The sequence below is a fragment of the Mustelus asterias genome, chromosome 13, assembly GCF_964213995.1.
Source record: "Mustelus asterias chromosome 13, sMusAst1.hap1.1, whole genome shotgun sequence".
NCBI classification, from domain to species: Eukaryota; Metazoa; Chordata; class Chondrichthyes; order Carcharhiniformes; family Triakidae; genus Mustelus; species Mustelus asterias.
Genome location: NC_135813.1, coordinates 42486934 through 42509289, shown reverse-complemented (window position 1 = coordinate 42509289; position 22356 = coordinate 42486934). Strand labels below are relative to the sequence as shown.

General features: G+C 48.4%; 1 protein-coding gene across 1 annotated transcript in view; it reads left to right on the top strand.

Annotated features, from left to right (window-relative positions):
- Positions 1-22356, top strand: part of LOC144503027 (NMDA receptor synaptonuclear signaling and neuronal migration factor-like) — a 76902-nt gene that overhangs the window by 35213 nt on the left and 19333 nt on the right. The window contains exons 7-13 of the mRNA XM_078227530.1: positions 2422-2511; positions 4585-4709; positions 7766-7849; positions 11334-11367; positions 15480-15550; positions 20058-20137; positions 21228-21330. Coding sequence (XP_078083656.1) covers positions 2422-2511; positions 4585-4709; positions 7766-7849; positions 11334-11367; positions 15480-15550; positions 20058-20137; positions 21228-21330 — 587 coding nt within the window. The remainder of the gene's footprint in view (positions 1-2421; positions 2512-4584; positions 4710-7765; positions 7850-11333; positions 11368-15479; positions 15551-20057; positions 20138-21227; positions 21331-22356) is intronic.

Genomic DNA, 22356 nt, shown 5'->3' with positions numbered 1-22356 from the left:
CCCGGCACTATCAGCAACTCCACTAATCTTCAATCTCCACCAATCTGATGACCCTTCACCTCACATGATGGATGAGTTAATGAGGATTAGTTAATGCGAGGAACATTGCCATTACTGGCATCACAATCGAGAGATTTTGTTTCAGTTTGTGAGTGTAATGCATGTGTGATTCTTTCCATCTCAAATGGCTCTCTGACCTTAGATAACCAAGATTCGGAGGTTGGGCGTGAGGCTTCCAGACTTGAGCCTTTAATGGCAGCTATACACAAACTTTATAATCAATAATTATATTTCTGCCCTCTCCCACCCCTTCTCCCCACACCGTGCCCCCCTCATCCTGACCCCCTCCCCTCACCCTGACCCTGCCCCTCACTCTGAACCCTCCCTTCACCCTGACCCCGCTCCTCACCCTGACCCCTCTCCTCACCCTAACCCCTCTCCTCACTGTGCCCTTCCCATCACCCTGACCCCTCCCCTCACCCTGACCCCTACCCTCGCCCTGACCCCTCCCCTCACCCCTCCCTAACCCCTCCCCTCACCTCACCCTGACCTCTCCCCTCACTCTGACCTCTCCCCTCGCTTTGACCTCTCCCCTCACCCTGACCTCTCCCCTCACCCTGACCCCTCCCCTGAGCTATGTGAATGTGTTGAGGTGTGCAGGGACTGGGAAAGGGACACTGTGTGAGTTCAGTGTCAGTAAGCAGGGGGAGCCCCACTGCCTCTGTGATTGATTGCAGGGGAGAGGGAGGTTTACAGAAAGCCTCTTTCCCAGGGGCTACCTTCGATCATACAGTAAGATCCACAATGGTATTGCAGCTATCCTGCCAGGATTCTGTGGTCTGGGTCAGGGTGAGGGGTCAGAGAAGGGAGGGGTCAGGAAGAGAGGGGAGGGGTCAGGGAGAGAGGAGAGGGGTCACAGAGAGAGGGGAGAGTGAGGTTAGGGGTCAGGGAAAGAGAGGAAGGGTCAGGGAGAGGGGAGGGGTCAGGGAGAGAGGAGAGGGGTCAGGATGAGGGATCAGGGAGAGAGGAGAGGGGTCAGAAAGAGGGGTGAGGGGGAGGGGTCAGGGAGCGACGGGAGGGGTCGGAGTGGATGGAAGGGATGGGTCAGGGTGAGGAGTCAGGGAGAGAGGGGAGGGATCGTGAGGGGTCAGGGTGAGAGGTGAGGGGCCAGTAGGAGGGGTAAAGATGATGGGTCATGGTGAGGGGTCAAAGTGAGGGGAGGGGTCAGGGTGAGGGGAAGGGGTCAGGGTGAGGGGAAGGGGTCAGGGTGAGGGAAGGCGTCAGGGTGAGGGGAAGGGGTCATGGTGAGGGGAAGGGGTCAGGGTGAGGGAAGGGGTCAGGGTGAGGGAAGGGGTCAGGGTGAGGGGAAGGGGTCAGGGTGAGGGAAGGGGTCAGGGTGAGGGGAAGGGGTCATGGTGAGGGGAAGGGGTCAGGGTGAGGGGAAGGGTCTAATGTTACTTTGTTCCACTGTTGCTGGTGACAGCAATCAGCTCATTCCTGGCTCAGTCTAAACAAAACTTGTTAACTGTATATAATGGCCGGGACTTTCCAGCCATACATGCCGGCAGGATTTTCCAGTCCCGCTGATGGTGCGCGTTCGCCATGGGTCTCATGGCGGAGAGGGGTACATTCAAAGGGAAAGCCCGCTGACAGGTAAAGGTAATGTCACCACGGTCCCAGATGACCAAAGGCTGCTGTTCCCTCTGAGGTGGGAGAGCTGACTGGTGGAGATTTAACCTGAGGATCAGCACACCTCAGGCGAGGGGCAAGGCTGAGAAGGCAGGGCCTTCATGAATAACCTCAGCCGCGGGAATTGAACCCGCGATGTTGGCATCACTCTGCAACACTAACCAGCCGTCCAGCCAACTGAGCTAACTGAACCCGTCCCATTGACAGCGGCGGGACCAGGAGATCCTGCCACAGGCCAATGGCGGGCTGCCTCTGCCACCACAAAACCTGCCCACTATGTTTACAGGATATAAAACGAAGGGATGGGAAAATTGGGGGCAGTGCATTAACAATTTCCCAACCTGCTTTCCCAGCGAGTGACACTCTATATACCAGGACTGCATTGTGTGTGTGTATACAGTTACTATAGGTGTTTGATTTGTACATGATATTTGTGTTTCTATACCATATACCTGTCTGTGTGCCCTACCAGGATACATATTGTGTGAAATATATTTTCTGTGTTTGTGTGTCTCGCTGAATGTATTTATGTCTGTGTCTTTGGTGTGTGAGATAACGCATGCTTGTGTACATGTGAGCATTTGTGTCTTTGTGTGTGTGTGTATATGTGTAGTGTGTGTGTGTATATGTGTAGTGTGTGTGTGTATATGTGTAGTATGTGAGTGTATGTGTGTTAGTGTATGAGTGTGTGTGTGTACAGTTTGGTATATTTGATTGTTTTCCAATTTTCAGGTCTTTCTGAGCGACAAGAGAAAAGTTTTGGCCGTTCCTGGAGTGACCCTACGCCAGTGAAGTCTGATCTGATATGTGACCCTCGAGACAGTAGGTTCATTCAGTACTTTACACAACACTTCATTTATCTCACCTTTCATCCAGAGGGTTGGGGGTTCAAGCCCCACTTGTAATTTGGGCACGGAATTCAGATTGGCTGCATAGCTGTCTTCAGGATGAGACTGAACCTGCCTGTTAATGTGGATGTAAATCATCCCAGACAATCTTTTAAAAGTGAGTGGAGATCCTGGATTTTGGCCATTACTCCCTCAAACATCGCCACCACAACTGCTTATTTGATTGTTCAGTTAATGGACCGTTTGTGGGATCTTACTGTGTGAAAAATGGTGGTCATATCTGCTGGCTGTATTTCAGAAAGGGGTTGGTGGAAGTGCAGCAATTTGGGATAGCTTGAAAACCTGATACAGTTTGACATCTAACAACAACTTTCCTCTCTTTGTTCTTCCACATCTCCTTACGGCACCATTTTCTCTCCAAGTTCTGGCTCTTGAGTTTATCCCTGTTCTATAGGAAGATGTTGAATCATTGGCCTTCAGTGACTGAACAGAACAATGGAAGGGGAGATTATTGTGTTGTATTTTATTTTTTATTTGTGAGTGTGCGTGTGTATGAGAGAGAGTGTGTGTCTGTGTGAGAGTGTCTATGTGTGTGGGGTAGCACAGTGGTTAGCATTACTGCCTCACAGCGCCAGGGACCCGGGTTCAATTCCGGCCTCGGGTCACTGTCTGTTTGGAATTTGCACATCCTCCCCGTGTCTGCGTGGGTTTCCTCCAGGTGCTCCGGTTTCCTTCCACAGTCCAAATATGTGCAGGTCAGGTGCATTGGCCATGCTAAATTGTCCCTTAGTGTCCCGGGATGTGTCGGTTAGAGGGATTAGCAGAGTAAATATGTGGAGTTACAGGGATAGGGCCTGGATGGGATTGCGGTTGGTGCAGACTCGATGGGCTGAATGGCCTCTTTCTGCACGATAGGGATTTTATGAGTGAGTGTGTATGTGTGTGTGTCAGTGCGTGCGTGTGTGTCAGTGCGTGCGTGTGTGTCAGTGCGTGCGTGTGTATCAGTGTGTGCATGTGTGTGTCAGTGTGTGCGTGTGTGTATGTCAGTGCATGTGTGTGTATCAGTGCGTGTGTGTGTGTCAGTGCGTGCATGTGTGTATGTCTGTGCGTGTGTATCAGTGTGTGCATGTCAGTGCATGCGTGTGTATCAGTGTGTGCGTGCGTGTGTGTCCGTGCGTGCGTGTGTGTCCGTGCGTGCGTGTGTGTCAGTGCATGTATGTGTGTCAGTGCATGTATGTGTGTCAGTGCATGTGTGTATGTATGTCAGTGCGTGTATCAGTGTGTGCATGTGTGTATGTCAGTGTGTGTGTATGTCAGTGCATGCGTGTGTGTCAGTGCATGCGTGTGTATCAGTGTGTGCATGTGTGTGTCACTGCGTGCGTGTGTATCAGTGTGTGTGTGTCAGTGCGTGCGTGTGTGTGTGTCAGTGCGTGCGTGCGTGTGTGTCAGTGCGTGCGTGTGTGTCAGTGCGTGCGTGTGTGTCAGTGCATGCAGGCAGGCGTGCGTGTGTCAGTGTATGTGTATGTGTGTATGTCAGTGGATGCGTGTATGTATCAGTGTGTGCATGTGTGTGTCAGTGTGTGCGTGCGTGTGTGTCAGTGCGTGCGTGTGTGTCAGTGCGTGCGTGTGTGTCAGTGCGTGCATGCGGGCGAGTGTGTATCAGTGCGTATGTGTGTATCAGTGTGTGCATATGTGTCAGTTTGTGCGTGTGTGTGTGCCAGTGCATGCGTGTGTGTGTGTTAGTGCATGCGTGTGTGTGTCACTCTCAGATTGTCAGTCCCTGGAGTGATCTGATCATCCATATCCCTGAATGTTGCTCTCACCGTCTATTTCACTGGCCCCAGTGCCCAGGAGTGACAGTAACCGCCTCTCTGACGAGAGATGCTCATTGCCTCACGCAGTAAAGGCACAAAACATCCGAGGAACAGATGGGGAACATTTCCCGCCCAGCCCTGACTGAGCTTCTTTATGAAACCTTTATTCAGCCGTAACCAAGCCCATGTCTCCATGGTAACCCGTGCCGATTCTCCTTTTTGCGTCACACCAGGTCAGGAGTTGGAGACCTCGTGCGGAGCTTTAGATGATGACTTTGACGATCTCAGCTGGGAGGCGGAGAAGGAGTTGGAGCTACTCTCGTGTGAAGGTGAAGACTTTGTCCCGCCCAAGATTATGGTAAGAATTTCAGAGCAAAGCCCCGCGTTCAAAATCCAAACCTTTCAACAAAAGCCTTTTCTAAAGTTGCTGATCAAGCCAAGTTAACCCATTCACTGCCAGTGCTCCTGTTCTCCAAGTAGCAGTCTGATAGTGGCCCGGGTTTGCTTGTCAGATACGTTTCTGGGGTTGTATGTAAATGTCCTTTCTATTGAACAATCATATCCAGTTTGTTCACCCATTGTCCCTGTGCTTGCTAATCGACACTGATTCCCACTGCAACAATGCTTCAGATTTAACGGGCGGGAGTCTCCAGCCTCCCAGCGGGAGAGGGCGGATTGTTTGCTAGCAGTGGGATTTTCCAGTCCCGCCGCTCTCAGTGAGAATTCTCATTGACATCACCCCACACCGGCGGAAACCCACAGGCAGGGGTGCGCTGTCAGCGGGACTGGAGAATCCCACTGGCATGAACGGCCGGAGAATTTTTATCGACATTTTTATCCTTGTGTTCAAATCCGCTTAAGCCTCTGTCCTCTTACTACCGTCGCAACCTCCCCCAGCCTCAGAAACTGTGAGATTACCAGAAAGCAATATAAACCCATCAGTCACATGACACTCTTGGTCAAGAAGGTTGTTACACAGAGTCACTAAGAAGAGCGCCAGGGACCCAGATTCAACTCCAGCCTCGGATCACTGTCTGTGCAGAGTGCACGTTAGATAGAACAGTACAGCACAGAACAGGCCCTTCGGCCCACGATGTTGTGCCGAGCTTTATCTGAAACCAAGATCAAGCTATCCCACTCCCTATCATCCTGGTGTGCTCCATGTGCCTATCCAATAACCGCTTAAATGTTTCTAAAGTGTCTGACTCCACTATCACTGCAGGCAGTCCATTCCACACCCCAACCACTCTCTGCGTAAAGAACCTACCTCTGATATCCGTCCTGTATCTCCCACCACGAACCCTATAGTTATGCCCCCTTGTAATAGCTCCATCCACCCGAGGAAATAGTCTTTGAACGTTCACTCTATCTATCCCCTTCATCATTTTATACACCTCTATCAAGTCTCCCCTCAGCCTCCTCCGCTCCAGAGAGAACAGCCCTAGCTCCCTCAACCTTTCCTCATATGACCTACCCTCCAAACCAGGCAGCATCCTGGTAAATCTCCTCTGCACTCCTTCCAGCGCTTCCACATCCTTCCTATAGTGAGGTGACCAGAACTGCACACAATATTCCAAATGTGGTCTCACCAAGGTCCTGTACAGTTGCAGCATAACCCCACGGCTCTTAAACTCCAACCCCCTGTTAATAAAAGCTAACACACTATAGGCCTTCTTCACAGCTCTATCCACTTGACTGGCAACCTTTAGAGATCTGTGGATATGGACCCCAAGATCTCTCTGTTCCTCCACAGTCTTCAGAACCCTACCTTTGACCCTGTAATCCACATTTAAATTTGTCCTACCAAAATGAATCACCTCACATTTATCAGGGTTAAACTCCATTTGCCATTTTTCAGCCCAGCTTTGCATCCTATCTATGTCTCTTTGCAGCCTACAACAGCCCTCCACCTCATCCACTACTCCACCAATCTTGGTGTCATCAGCAAATTTACTGATCCACCCTTCAGCCCCCTCCTCTAAGTCATTAATAAAAATCACAAAGAGCAGAGGACCAAGCACTGATCCCTGCGGCACACCGCTAGCAACCTGCCTCCAATCCGAAAATTTTCCATCCACCACCACCCTCTGTCTTCGGTCAGACAGCCAGTTACCTATCCAATCGGCCAACTTTCCCTCTATCCCACACCTCCTCACTTTCATCATAAGCCGACCATGGGGGACCTTATCAAACGCCTTACTAAAATCCATGTATATGACATCAACTGCCCTACCTTCATCAACACACTTAGTTACCTCCTCAAAAAATTCTATCAAATTTGTGAGGCACGACTTGCCCTTCACGAATCCGTGCTGACTATCTCGGATTAATCCGCATCTTTCTAAATGGTCGTAAATCCCATCCCTAAGGACCCTTTCCATCAATTTACCAACCACCGAAGTAAGACTAACCGGTCTATAATTACCAGGGTCATTTCTATTCCCTTTCTTAAACAGAGGAACAACGTTCTCCCCGTGTCTGCGTGGGTTTCCTCCGGGTGCTCTGGTTTCCTCCCACACTCCAAAGATGTGTGGGTTAGGGGGATTGGCCATGCTAAATTGTCCCTTGGTGTCCAAATATGTGTAAATTAGATGGATTCGCCATGGTAAATGCATGGGGTTATAGGGAAAGGGCGGGGGAGGTGGGCCTGGGTGGGATGCTCTTTCGGAGAGTCAGTGCAGATTTAATGGGCTTAAAGACCTTCTTCTGCATTGTTGGGATTCTATGGAATTGTAAAATCACACAATTACAACAGTCCAATAAAATATCCAAAAAGAGGTCCACCATCAAACTGTGGAATTGTTGCTTATGCACTGGGTGTTTCTCAAGAATAGTGCAGCTTTTAATTAAAGAGTGATATTATAAACTTAGATCTTAGAACCCCTACAGCACAGAAAGAGGCCATTCGGCCCATCGAGTCTGCACCGACCACAATCTCACCCAGGCCCTACTCCCATATCCCTACATATTTTACCCACTAATCCCTCTAACCTATGCATCCCAGGACACTAAGGGCAATTTTTAGCTTGGCCAATCAACCTAACCCGGACATCGTTGGACTGTGGGAGGAAACCGGAGCACCCGGAGGAAACCCACGTAGACACGAGGAGAATGTGCAAACTCCACACAGACAGTGACCCAAGCCGGGAATCGAACCCAGGTCCCTGGAGCTGTGAAACAGCAGTGCTAACCACTGTGCTACTGTGCCGCCCTGCGGAATTACAACTGTAAGCTTAACCTTGCCTTTGCCATTTCCACCTTAGTCAAATGTGCTGCTTCATAATGGAAAGCAGGAGTCAGAGCCCAGTTTAATTGTCCGAGTTCTCATGCTCCTGAGGGGATCACAGCGCGCTCGGATCAGACTCCTTCACACAGTGACCATCCAGTCAGATAATTGCCTTGCTTCATTTGCAGCTCATTTCATCCAAGGTTCCCAAGGCGGAGTACATCCCAACCATCATCCGGAGAGACGACCCCTCCGTTATCCCCATCCTCTATGTGAGTACACCACTTTGGATGTTGCCTTTCAGGGTTTGTGTCTCCTTTTCCATTCGATGAATCCCACTCAACCGTCAGAGGACTGTGTGTCGTCCCTGGAGTTTCCAGAGACTAAAGGTGAATCTTCAGAACCCAACAGCACCCAGGAACCTCGCCACAGAGACGTTGAAAACAGACTCTGTCTCATTTCTGTTTATTTGTTATAAAAGTACCTCAGAAGGCTTTTTGAAAGTGCTATCCCAGGAGCCCGACCTTTCCCCATGGCCCTGGAAATATTTCCTTTTCAACTTTCTATCCAATTCCCTTTTGAAAATTGTAATTGGAATGGGAGGTGATGGCCCTAGTGGTATTATTGCCAGACTATTAATCCAGAAACTCAGCCAATGTTCTGGGGACCCGGGTTCGAATCCCGCCACGACAGATGGTGGAATTTGAATTCAATTTTAAAAATCTGGAATTAAGAATCTACGGATGACCATGAAACCATTGTCAATTGTCGGAAAAACCCATCTGGTTCACTAATGTCCTGTTAGGGAAGGAAATCTGCCATCCTTACCTGGTCATGTGACTCCAGAGCCACAGCAATGTGGTTGACTCTCAGCTGCCCTGTGAAATAGCCTAGCAAGCCACTAACTTGCAACCCACAGCATGTGGACTGCAGCGTTTCAAGAAGGCAGCTTCACCACCACCACCTTCTCAAGGGCAACTCGGGATCAGCATTAAATGCTGGCCAGCCAGCGACACCCATGTCCCATGAATGAACAAAAAAAACCTCCCACCATCTGTTCAGCCAGTGCAAACCAGATCTTAATAATTTTCAGTGTTTAACAAAGAAATCCTGAATATTTCTGCCCAGAGCACTGATTTACCTTTCTCCCACATTGATTGGTACACTGGTTTTCTGGTTTTACTTCAATGTTTGTGATCCAGCCGATAAATTCGATTGGAGACCTTCCTTTTTCTTAAGGGGGTATTGATGGGAAGTAGAGACTTCCTCCTGACAGATCTACACTCTGATGAGAAACGAATCCTTGCTGATAGCAAGGTGCAATGGGAGCTGGAAGTAAATCGTTGTCCCACTATTGCTGTAATGATGGTTCTGGAACAGCTTTTAAAACCACAGAACTAACTCGCTTACTGTTGATTTGTTTGGTTTACTTTGTTCTGACGTCACCAATACAATGGGGATATGTCCCGTTAAAGTCACTCTTACATCACTCCTGATGCCCCCCTCAGTGACCGAAGCACCACTCACTGGGAAACTAAATCCAGTTTATATTAATTCTTACGGGAAAGTCACTTAACGTTGTTTCACTTAAGTCACGTTTTTAAAGAAGGCAAGAGGAACAGAATTTAATTGGTGAATTGGCAGGGCTATGGGCCCCATCTATTTGTTGGAGGGGGGATGAATTGGATAGTCTTTTCAAAGAGCTGGTGTGAGCACGATGGGCTGAATGTCCTCCTCCAGTGCTGTTTGGTTTTGTGGATCTTTGATGAATTTTGTCTATCCGTCAGAATTATCAGCACCTTTTAACTCTGGGAATCCACTTGGCATTGGAAGCACCCAGGTTAGGAGGAGGCACCTCGATGGGTACAATCTCCTTTTACTCAGAACTAGCAACATTCCTTAGTGCCAATCGCAGTCCAGTTCTCCCAGGATGATTTCATGTTTTCCCTGACTGCCAACCTTGTGGGCTCACAGGGCGAGATTGCCCCATTCATGGGGTGCACTCTGCATGTGGGGCTGAATTCTTTGGCCTCCCGTGGCCAGAAGGCAGGCAGGAGTGTCATGTAACATTGCAGCAGCACCTTGCCCATCATCTGCCCACTCCCACCAACTCTCGTGACCCCAATTACTGGCCAGTTAAAAGCCTCGTCCCGCTGTCACAGGCCAGGATTCTACCACCCCGTTCATCATGGGAATCGGAGCGAGTGACGGGCTGGACAATGGAAAGGTCTGTTGACCTCGGGTGGAATTTTACGGTTTTGGGACGAGCGAGGCTGGAAAATCCTGCCCATAGATTCATACAGCGCAGAAAAGGCCCTTCAGCCCATCGAATCTGTACTGGCAATATCTACCACTAAAGTCACACTAATCCCAGCACTTGTACCATATCCTTGAATGTAATGTTATTTCAAATGCTCACACAAATACTTCATAAAGGTCTTAAGGTCATGGTCAATATCCCTTTTGGAAATTTACCCACAACCGGGTAAGGTTGTTGTAAGGGTCACCCCACCCCCACCCCCTCCATCGACCCCCACACCCCACCCACCCACCTCCCCCCACCTCCCCTCCCCCCAAGCGCCCCTCCCCACAGCTCCACCCCCTCCCCCCCACCTCTACCCCCCTCCCCCCAGCTCCACCCCCCTCTCCCCAACACCACCTCCCTCCCCCCACCCTCCCCTCCCCCCCACCTCCACCCTCCCCTCCTCCCACCTCCACCCTCCCCCCACCTCCACCCTCCCCCCACCTCCACCCTCCCCTCCCCCCACCTCCCCCCACACCTCCCCCCATACCTCCCCCACACCTCCCCCCACCTCCACCCCACCTCCTTCTCCACCTCCCCCCCACCTCCCCTCCTCCACCTCCCCCCCACCTCCCCATCATCTCCCCCGCAGCCCCCCCCCCCCACCTCCACTCCATCTGACGAAGGAGCAGCACTCCGAAAGCTAATGGCATTTGCTACCAAATAAACCTGTTGGAATTTAACCTGGTGTTGTTAAAACTCTTACTGTGTTTACCCCAGTCCAAGGCCGGCATCTCCACATTTTGACTCTTAGTACCTACAGGGGTAACTGGGGATGGACAATAAATACACTCTGCATCCCGGGAACAAATTGAGATGGCAGTAAGAAGTGATTGGAAAATGTCCAAATCACTTTGGTGGTGCTCGTGCAGAATTGAATTGGTCAGGGCTGGATTTGAACCATTATCGCAGAGGTGAAAGGCCAGTCCCCAAATCCACTGCACGCCCATCTTCCAGAACATGTTTCTTTTCTGTTGTTCACTTCATAGCTAGAGGGTTGAAATACAAGAGAGTTCTGAGCTTTAATTTGACATCTCACGCTTTTGGGTCTTGCCTACTGATGCGTGATATAACACACGGGAGGCTGGATGTACTCGGGAAATAAAGGCTTTTATTGCCAACAATAACAGAGCTACTATATACAGTATACAATCCCAGACTAAAGGGTCACCAGGCAGAGCAGTGACCTTTATACCTCTCCCAGGAGGCGGAGCCGACTGGGGTGTACCCTAACGACTATATTAACAGGTAGAACAGCCCAACCCTAACCCCAACAGTAACATATCTACAGACTCATAGTACTGGCCAGACCATGGCTCAGCACTACCTGGTGGGAACCAACAATGGTTCACCACACCTACAGACAAGTTAAAATTCAAATCAAATGGGTTGAGGGGTCACTCGAAAGAACTGAACATTTAAAGGGTTAACACAGGCTCTCATTTCTCCTACAGGACCATGAGCATGCCACCTTCGATGACATCTTGGGTGAGTGGATTTCAATGGGTTTCACTGGCTGTTGCTGTCACATGGTGGTCGGAATGATAAAGCACTGTTCAAAAATTACACCGTTAGCCTTAAGTTCCAGATCCTAAACTAAACCAGGAGAGAATTCTACCCTCTAAGGGGTCACCAAAAGAGTTGAGCTTCGGCTGTGGTTCAGAGGTGAGAGTGTCACCTCTGAACCAAAGGGTCGCGAGTTCAAGTCCCCTCCAGTGAATTGAGGCCAGAATTTAGACTAGCACTCCTGTCACACTACTGAGGGCGTCCTGCACTGTCAGAAGTGCTATCTTTCAGATGTTGAGACTCTGTCTATATTTTTGGGTGTGTGTAAAAGATTCTGTGGCATTATTTTGAAATGGGGGAGGAAGGGAATTTCCCCGGTACCCTGGCTTATATTTATCCCTTAGCCAACATTGCAAAAACAGATTATCTGATCTTCCATCTCAGTGCCGTTTATGGGATCTTGCTGTACACATATTGCCCACCATGTTCACTACATTCAGACCATGACTGCAGTTCAAGGGTACTTAATTGGTTGTAAAGCACTTGGGAATTACCTGTGGTAGTGAAAGGCGTTATATAAATGCACAACCTCATTAACAGAACAGAGTCAGAGTGAATGGTCAATGACTGCTTCCTTAGGTGATTTCCAGGCCATCTTCCAAAATGGATGACAGCTTGGACAAAGGAGTGTTGACCCTAAGGCCTGTCATTCTCCAGAGCCTTATTTTGAGTGTATACTCCTTACTGCCAAAAGGTCATACTGAGCTGCTCCATGGCCAGGATTTTAATGTAATCATTTTAAATGGCAATTATCACAGCATTTGCAGAATCTTGATTCCTTGTATGTTGATTTTGGATAATGGAGGAAAAAGCTTGCACTTGGCATTTAATTAAATGGCATCTTTCACACCCCAAACTGTTCACGGCCAATGAATTGCTTTGGAGGTGTCTCCCCCGTTGTGTTGTGGGCAGATGTGTCAGCCACTTCCTCGCTGTAAACTCACACAAACATCATTGAGATAAATCGGCTGTCATAGAATAGAATCCCTACAGTGCAGAAGGAGACCATTTGGCCCATCGAGTCTGCACCAATCACAATCCCACCCAGGCCCTATCCCCATAACCCCACATATTTACCCTGCTAATCCCCCTGACACTCGGGGGCAAACTTAGCATGGCCAATCAACCTAACCCGCACATCTTTGTAGTGTGGGAGGAAACCGGAGCACCCGGAGGAAACCCACGCAGACCCCGCACAGGTAGTGACCTGAGGCCGGAATTGAACCTGGATCCCTGGTGCTGTGAGGTAGCAGTGCTAACCACTGTGCCACCGTCCCGCTGTGTTTGGATTTGCTGATTGAGGGACAAATGTTCGTCAGAACTTTGAGAGAAGTTTGTGCTGTTCAAACTAAGTGCCACAAACTTTTTTGCATCTGACCTCCACAGGAAACCACAGCCCTAGTTTACCATAAAAAAAACAAATGACTGCAGATGCCAAAGAATGATCCAGACTCGAAAAGTTGGCTCTGTCCTCTCTCCAAAGATGCTGAGATTTTCCAACATTTTCTATCTTTGCTTCAGTTTCCAAAGAACAGTACAGCACAGGAACAGGCCCTTCAGCCCACAAAGTCAGTTTACCATCTTACCTTGAGGGCAGAAGCTCCAACAGTGCAGCACTCCTTCGGTACTGCACTGGGGTGTCAGCACAGATTTCATAGTCGAACCTTGAATCCATGATGTTTTAACTCACAGGTGACAATGTTGTCACTCAGTCAACGTCTCCTGCTACTGAGTCACTTGTAAATTGCAAATCGGAAGGGATTGTTCCAAAACACTGGCTTAAGGTGTGGGCCTTAGTCCAGTGGTAACCCTCTTGCCCTTGATTGCGAAAGGTGCGGGTTCAAGTTGTACCCCGCCTGGAGACATACCACCTTTCGGGTTGCTGTGTGGCTCTCCCTGCACACTGATGGTGGGAAATGTTACTGATGGAGTGCTGCACTGTTGGAGGTGCCGTCTTTCAGATGAGGCACTAACCCAAGGCCCTGCCTCTCCCCTCAGATGGAGTAAAAGATTCAATGGCACCATTTTGAAGAGGGGCGAGGGATTTCTCCCCAGGTTCTGGCAAATATTTATCTCTCAACCTGCAGCAGTAAAACAAATGATCGGATCATTATAGCAGTGTTATTTGTCAGGTCTGACTGTGTGCAGATTGGCTGCTGTGTTTCCTACATTGCAAAAATGACTAATTAACTGTGAAGTCTTTGAGATATTATGAAAGATGGTTTATAAATGCAGAACTTTATTTTTTTGACAGTGTTTGCACTCGCTCTTTGATTCATTTTGTTGTGGGGTCTGTTAAAGGAAAACGTTAACTGCAAAATTATGATTATTGCTGTGGTCAATCATTTATCCTCTCAAGGGACTGCTTCCCACACTCTGATCAGGATCCCCTGGCACCAGAGAGAACTTTACCATCAAATAAACTGCTCTTGGACTATCGGGGAAACTGCAAGAGTTTGCTCACAGGCTGTGACTTGCTGTAGAATAATCACCACCTTCACATTGTGATTACTACCCCCAGTCACGCCTGGTCCAGTAATCTGCCCCTAAGCCAGTGACTGGCAACCCAGACTAGGGAGTGGGCCGCATGAGTGGCCCCCCCTCATCTCAATGGGCCGCAAGATTTTAAATTGGGCTTGTTCACCAACCGTGACCCCGTGAATAAGATTAAATCTATTTAATGCATGCTGAAATTTCATAATGAATTATAGAGAATGTATCATCATTTATATATTAATAGAAAAGTCATCAGATTCAAAAACAAAAGAAATATTTACGGTTTGATTGGATGCAGAGGGCTCTCAGAGTCAATGTTGTTTGTAATCAGCACGCGCCTCACCACTTGCCCTTGCTTTAATTGCTTATCACTTCAGTCACAGCGGTAAGGAAAGATCTATTTGACGGAAACTAGTGGTTAGCACTGCTGCCTCATAGCGCCAGGGACCCGGGTTCGATTCCCGGCTTGGGTCACTGTCTGTGTGGAGTCTACACCTTCTCCCCGTGTCTGCGTGGGTTTCCTCCGGGTGCTCCCGTTTCCTTCCGCACTCCAAAGATGTGTGGGTTAGGTGTATTGGCCATGCTAAATTGCCCCTTAGCATCAGGGAGATTAGCAAGGTAAATGTGTGGGGTTACAGGAATAGGCCCTGGGTGGGATTGTATATGGTACAGAGTCGATGAGCCGAATGGCCTCCCTCTATACTGTAGGGATTCTAGTGGAATGCGGCAACCCTACACGTGGGCAACGGTCAACTGACTGTATTGTGGGCTGCGCTCAGAAGCCTGATGGGTCACATGTCGTGTCCACCCCCCCCCCCCCCCCCCCCCCCCCCCCCCACCGGGTTGCCAACATTGCCCCTAATTCCACGGTCTCTCAAATCCAATCAATATCACAGCTTCACCCAGGATTAATATTGTTGTGTAATGTGTTGGAGGATCCCTGGTGGGGAAACGATTCCTGAACTAAGAGAGCTGTATCGAGTCTACAATCTCAAGATTTCTGTAGGAATGAGGGTTGATCTTGTTGAAAGGTATGAGACTCTGAGAGATTTTGACAGGATAGATCCAAGAGGATAGTTTTCCCCCGGCACTTGAGGTGAAGAGGATCAAAGGATATGGAGGGGAAGACCAGATCAGGCTATTGAGTTGGATAATCAGCCATGATCATAATGAATGGCGGAGCAGGCTCGAAGGCCGAATGATCTCCTCCTACTCCTATTTTCTACCTTTTAGAATCTAGCCCTTGTAGCTTTGGTTGTTGGAAGTTGTCATTGCGACTGGAACTTTGTGCTGTTGACAGTGTGGTTGGTTCGAGAGCCTGCCTTAATCTGCCTCCAGGTTAATGGCCATAAGAGTGACCCTGACCCTGCCAGAAGACAGTGACAATGTCAGCAGGTCTTTTTGTGTCACAGTGATGGGATCTCCCCTGTGATACTGTGATGCAAATGGGTGATTCGATCTTGTTGAGGTGTAGTTGCTTGTACTGTTTTTTTGGCAAAGTGTGTGGAATATAACCTGACTGGTCTGTGTCTCTGCAGAGGAGATTGAGAAAAAGCTGACTGCCTATCGGAGGGGCTGCAAGATCTGGAAGCTGTTGATTTTTTGTCAGGTGAGTGTGTGATGATACTGGGCCTTTAAGAAATGTATTCATATCATGTATCTTGTGAGGGGTATGTTTGGAATTCAGCACTGTTTTACACGGTGCCAATTTGTCTGCACCAGGCGGATAGGCATTTTGGTCGGCATGGACCAGTTTGGGCCAAAGGGCTTGCCTCCGTGTCGTTGATTCTATGGTAATCTGAGCAAATGCATTTTTGTTTATTTGAGTTTTACCCTGGGGTTTCAGAGTGGCAGTTAAGAATGTATCTCGTCATGTTTAAGTATTTTAATTTGTAAAAGTTAAGTTAGTTCATTGGTTATAGTTAAATTGTATTGTTAAAATAAAGTTTGTTTTGCTAAAAGCTTCCCAGTGGGTCAATAGAATCACACTGGAGTGAAACATCTTATATTCACCCTAAGGCCAAAATAGAAAATCTGTTGGAGTCTAGTCTGGCTTCATAACATACCTTGGGGGTTTCTGATCGCTACCCTAACAAGCGTGAAGGTGATCCCTTGCTAGCAATCGCTGACACTGCCTGTGCTCACTCGACCACAACTTGGTCTGTCTCAGGTCCGAGGGCCATACTGGGTGGGGTGGTCAGACAAGACCCTTCAGTTATTAACGAGTTGAATAAGAGTTCAGCAAAATTCCTGCTTTCTTGTCCTCATATGGGAGGCACAGTGGTTAATGCTGCCCCACAGCGCCAGGAACCCGGGTTTGATTCCCGGCTTGGGTCACTGTCTGTGTGGAGTTTGCACATTCTCCCCGTGTCTGCTTGGGTTTCCTCCGGGTGCCCTAGTTTCCTCCCACAGTCCGAAAGACGTGTTGGTTAGGTGCATTGGCCATGCTACATTCTCCCTCAGTGTACCCGAACAGGCGCCGGAATGTGGCGGCTAGGAGATTTTTACAGTAACTTCATTGCAATGTTAATGTAAACCTACTTGTGACAATAATAAATAAACTTTAAACATATAATCGGATGATTCCCCATCAACCACTTGGGCCCTGGGTGTGATTAGACAGGGGACAGACCTGTGCTCGGTCACTGCACATTTGATGCTTTCATGGCTTCACGAACAGTCCCAATGCTGTTCGCTGAAGGCTAAAATGGATCTGCCTGGAAGGTCCACAGGCAGCTCCGTCTGAGGTTCTGCAGTTCAAGACTCCTGGACCCAATCTGCAGTCCCGACCTTCAGCCCTCACACCTGACCCGCATCGTCTCATTCAATCCCTAACGTCACTCTTCACCTGGGGCTTGTACCACCATGCCTGAGTTCATCCAAGATGAACAGGTCTGGGCCTGATATTAGTTGTGTCTCGGAGCTCAGTGTTTTGGCATAGGGTATTTACCCTGCATTCTACCCCTTCAAATCACCCACACCCCCCAACCAAGAACAACCAAAATGGAGACTCCCAAATATTGAGCTAAATGTATCCTGGGAAATTGCCTTCTTGCCACAATTTCTTGTGTCAGTGTTGTCAGGGTGGCGTTAGTGTGATATTACCATGTCTGTGCTGTGTTGGTGTGATATTGCCATGTCTGTGCTGTGTTGGTGTGATATTGCCATGTCTGTGCTGTGTTGGTGTGATATTACCATGTCTGTGCTGTGCTGGTGTGATATTGCCGTGTCTGTGCTGTGTTGGTGTGATATTGCCATGTCTGTGCTGTGTTGGTGTGATATTGCCATGTCTGTGCTGTGTTGATGTGATATTGTCATGTCTGTGCTGTATTGGTGTGATATTGCCATATCTGTACTGTATTGATGTGATGTTACCATGTCTGTGCTGTGTTGGTGTGATACTGTAAGGAGTCTAACAACACCAGGTTAAAGTCCAACAGGTTTATTTGGTAGCAAATGCCACTAGCTTTCGGAGCGCTGCTCCTTCGTCAGGTGAGTGGGAGATCTGCTCATAAACAGCAAACGGGCATATAAAGACACAAACTCAATTTACAGAATAATGAATAATGGTTGGAATGCGAGTCTTTACAGGTAATCAAGTCTTAAAGGTACAGACAATGTGAGTGGAGAGAGCATTAAGCACAGGTTAAAGAGATGTGTATTGTCTCCAGACAGGACAGCCAGTGAGACTTTGCAAGTCCAGGCAAGTTGTGGGAGTTACAGATAGTGTGACATGAACCCAATATCCCGGTTGAGGCCGTCCTCGTGTGCGGAACCTGGCTATCAGTCTCTGCTCAGCGACTCTAAGAACATAAGAAATAGGAGCAGGAGTAGGCCATCTAGCCCCTCGAGCCTGCCCCACCATTCAATAAGATCATGGCTGATCTGATAGTGGTTTAGTTCCACTTACCCGCCTGCTCCCCATAACCCTTAATTCCCTTATTGATCAGAAATCTATCTACCTGTGACTTAAACATATTTAACGAGGTAGCCTCCACCGCTTCAATGGGCAGAGAATTCCAGAGATTCACTACCCTCTGAGAGAAGAAGTTCCTCCTCAACTCTGTCCTAAACTGACTCCCCCTTATTTTGAGGCTGTGTCCTCTAGTTCTTGTTTCCTTTCTAAGTGGAAAGAATCTCTCTGCCTCTACCCTGTCTAGCCCCTTCATTATCTTGCATGTCTCTATAAGATCTCCCCTCAGCCTTCTAAACGCCAACGAGTACAGGCCCAATCTACTCAATCTCTCCTCATAAGCTAACCCCCTCATCTCTGGAATCAACCTGGTGAACCTTCTCTGTACTCCCTCCAAGGCCAATACATCCTTCCGCAAATAAGGGGACCAAAATTGCACACAGTACTCTAGTTGCGGCCTCACCAGTACCTTGTACAATTGCAGCAAGACCTCCCTGCTTTTATACGCCATCCCCTTCACGATAAAGGCCAACATTCCATTTGCCTTCTTGATCACCTGCTGCACCTGCAAACTGAGTTTTTGTGATTCATGCACAAGGATCCCCAGGTCCCTCTGCACAGTAGCATGTTGTAATATTTCACCATTTAAATAATAGTCCATTTTACTATTATTCCTTCCAAAGTGGATAACCTCACACTTGTCAACGTTATACTCCATCTGCCAGATCCTCGCCCACTCACTTAGCCTATCCAAATCTCTCTGCAGACTTTCCACATCCTCCACGCAATTTGCTTTCCCACTCATCTTTGCGTCATCCGCAAACTTTGTTACCCTATACTCGGTCCTCTTGTCCAGATCGTCTATGTATATGGTAAACAGTTGAGGCCCCAGAACCGATCCCTGTGGCACGCCACTAGTCACCAACTGCCAACCAGAAAAGCACCCATTTATTCCAACTCTCTGCTTCCTGTTAGATAGCCAATCCTCAATCCACGCTAACACTTTACCCCCAACTCCATGTACCTTAATCTTCTGCAGCAATCTTTTGTGAGGCACCTTATCAAATGCCTTCTGGAAATCTAAAAACACCACATCCACCGGTTCCCCTCTGTCAACCGCATTCGTTACATCTTCATAAAAATCCAGTAAATTCGTCAAACACGACTTTCCCTTCATGAATCCATGCTGCGTCTGCTTGATCGAAACATTTTTTTCCAGGTGTCCTGCTATTTCTTCTTTAACGATGGATTCCAGCAATTTCCCAACTACGGACGTTAAGCTAACCGGCCTGTAGTTACCCGCCTTTTGTCTACCTCCTTTTTTAAACAGTGGCGTCACATTAGCTGTTTTCCAATCAGCCGACACTTCCCCAGAGTCTAGCGAATTTTGATAAATTACAACCAACACATCTGCTATTACTTCTGCCATTTCTTTCAGTACCCTGGGATGCATTCCATCCGGGCCCGGGGACTTGTCTACCTTTAGTCCCATTAGCCTACCAAGCACTACCTCTTTAGTAATAGTAATCATTTTAAGGACCTCACCCATCACCAGGCAAGACTGTTCTCTTCCTGTTGGGGAGCACTTCAGCGGTCATGGGCATTCGGCCTCTGATATTCGGGTAAGCGTTCTCCAAGGTGGCCTTCACGACACACGACAGCGCAAAGTTGCTGAGCAGAGACTGATAGCCAGGTTCCGCACACATGAGGACGGCCTCAACTGGGATCTTGGGTTCATGTCACACTATCTGTAACCCCCACAACTTGCCTGGACTTGCAAAGTCTCACTGGCTGTCCTGTCTGGAGACAATACACATCTCTTTAACCTGTGCTTAATGCTCTCTCCCCTCACATTGTCTGTACCTTTAAGACTTGATTAGCTGTAAATCATTATTCATTATTCTGTAAATTGAGTTTGTGTCTTTATATGCCCTGTTTGCTGTTTATGAGCAGATCTCCCACTCACCTGACGAAGGAGCAGCGCTCCGAAAGCTAGTGGTGTTTGCTACCAAATAAACCTGTTGGACTTTAACCTGGTGTTATTAGACTCCTGTGTTTACCCCAGTCCAACGCCGGCATCTCCACATCTTGGTGTGATATTGCCATGTTGTGCTGCATTGGTGTGATATTGCCATGTTGTGCTGCTTTGGTGTGATATTGCCGTGTCCGTTCTGTATTGATGACTCCTGTGTTTTGATTGTAGGGGGGACCTGGCCATTTGTATCTGCTGAAAAACAAGGTCGCTACCTTTGCAAAAGTGGAGAAAGAGGAGGACCTGATCATGTAAGCCAATCACAATTCATATGCTGTTAGGCTTTGGCTTGGCCAAGACTATCATTGCAAGGCCCAAGTTTAGAGCAGTGTTGCTTTTAGGGTTACAGTCCTGAGGAGGTGATTTGGCCCATCGAGCCCATGTCAGCTCCTTCAGAGCAATCCATCCAGTCCCACTCCTCTGCTTGATGTCTAGCTCTAGCTCTGCAGGTTTGTTTCATTAAGCATCCATCCAATTTCCATTTGGAATCACTGGTTGTCTCTGCTTCTCTCATGGGCAGCAAGTTTCAGATCATTACCACTCACTGAGTGTAAGAGGAGAATAATGAATATGGTTTATTACAATTTATTAGGGAAATAGTGAGTACGGTTTATTAAGGGACCTTTAAAGGGATTTAATGATTACATCAAAAGGGACTTTTACAGGGATTTGAAACTGTATGATTGTATTAGAAATTTTTTAAAGTAAAACTCCACACTCGGGGTGAAATACACAACCCAGCTAACGTGCTGATGTGACAAAGACAACAGGCACTGCCAGCTGGATGTGTATGCTATTGGGACAGCCAATGGCCTCGTGGTATTATCGCCAGACTATTAATCCAGAAAGTCAGCTAATGTTCTGGGGACCTGGATTCGAATCCCGCCACGGCAGATGGTAGAATTTGAATTCAATAAAAAATATCTGGAATTAAGAATCTACTGATGACCATGAAACCATTGTCGATTGTCAGAAAAACTGGTTCATGAATGTCCTTTAGGGAAGGAAATCTGCCGTCCTTACCTGGTCTGGCCTACATGTGACTCCAGAGCCACAGCGGTGTGGTTGACTCTCAACTGCCCTCGGGCAATTAGGGATGGGCAATAAATGCTGGCCAGCCAGTGACGCCCATGCCCCACTAATGAATTTTAAAAAAGAATAAAATAGGGATGATCGAGCCGGACATTATGGAAAGGCCACGCGAGTAGTCGAGCCAATCGGGAGCGAGGGTACGTTGGGACTGGGAGGAACCTCATTTGGAGCCAGGGGCGTTGGGATTCCAGTTCACTGACAGCGGCAAAAATGGCTGGGGTAACAGTTTTACATTCACATTTCATGCAGGTTTTGGAAGCGACTGAGCAGAATGATGAGTAAGATCAACACAGAGCCAAATGTCATCCACGTAATGGGCTGCTACGTCCTGGGGAATCCCAATGGAGAAAAGGTAAATGGCAGCATCTTCATTGCAAACAGGCTGGCGGGGGTGTGGTCGGGGGCGGGGAGGTGGGGGGTGGTGGGGGGGGGGATCCTGTCTCTCCAGGTGGGGCTGTCTTCCTCCACATCTCTCTGCACCCATACCCAAGAACTTGCCCGACCCGACATCCAGGTTCCCTCCCTTACTGCACCTTGTAAGGAACATTCAGCACAAGAAAATGATGGAGTCACAAGGGATCTGTTTTTTAGGAAGGTGATTTTTATGGAATGCCAAAAATCTCTCTCATCACAGACCCAGTGAGTATTCCATTCTGTACGGCTGACAGTCTTCAACCTGATAACTCCCAAATAGACACGGAGTAATTGAATGGATCTTTCCCTGAGGAGAATGGATCTGAAGCTCCCCGATTGGTCAGGGGTGAAGGCTCTGCTTGGCTACACAAACCAGAACAGCCCCACGTTCCTTTTTCAAACTTTGACGAGTTTGTGTGTTTTTAGCCGGGGGGTGGCCCAAGGGCACTGCCGTACCCCTGAGTGTCTCTGCGTATCGAGAGCAGAACATTCGGCTACATGCAGCCTGACCTGAGGTCAGGGCGGCACGGTGGTTAGCAGTGCTGCCTCACAGTGCCAGGGACCCAGGTTCGATTCCGGCTTTGGGTGACTACGTGGAGTTTGCACATTCTCCCCGTGTCTGTGTGGGTTTCATACGGGTTCTCCGGTTTCCTCCCACACTCCGAAGATGTGCGGATTAAGTGAATTGGCTTTACTAAATTGCCCTTTAGTGTCAGGGGGATTAGCAGGGTAAATATGTAGCGTTGCAGGGATAGGGCCTGGGTGGGATTGTTGTTGCTGCAGGTTTGATGGGCCAAATGGCCTCCTTCTGTACTGTAGGGATTCTATGATTCTATTCTATGATTCACTCCTCCAACTCTGCCAGATGTTTTTGCTTCTGTAATTTTGGCCCCTTGTTCATATCTGATTTTTAGCCCTGGTCAGAATGACTGCCTGGGTTTAAGGTTCTGGATTATTTTTTGCA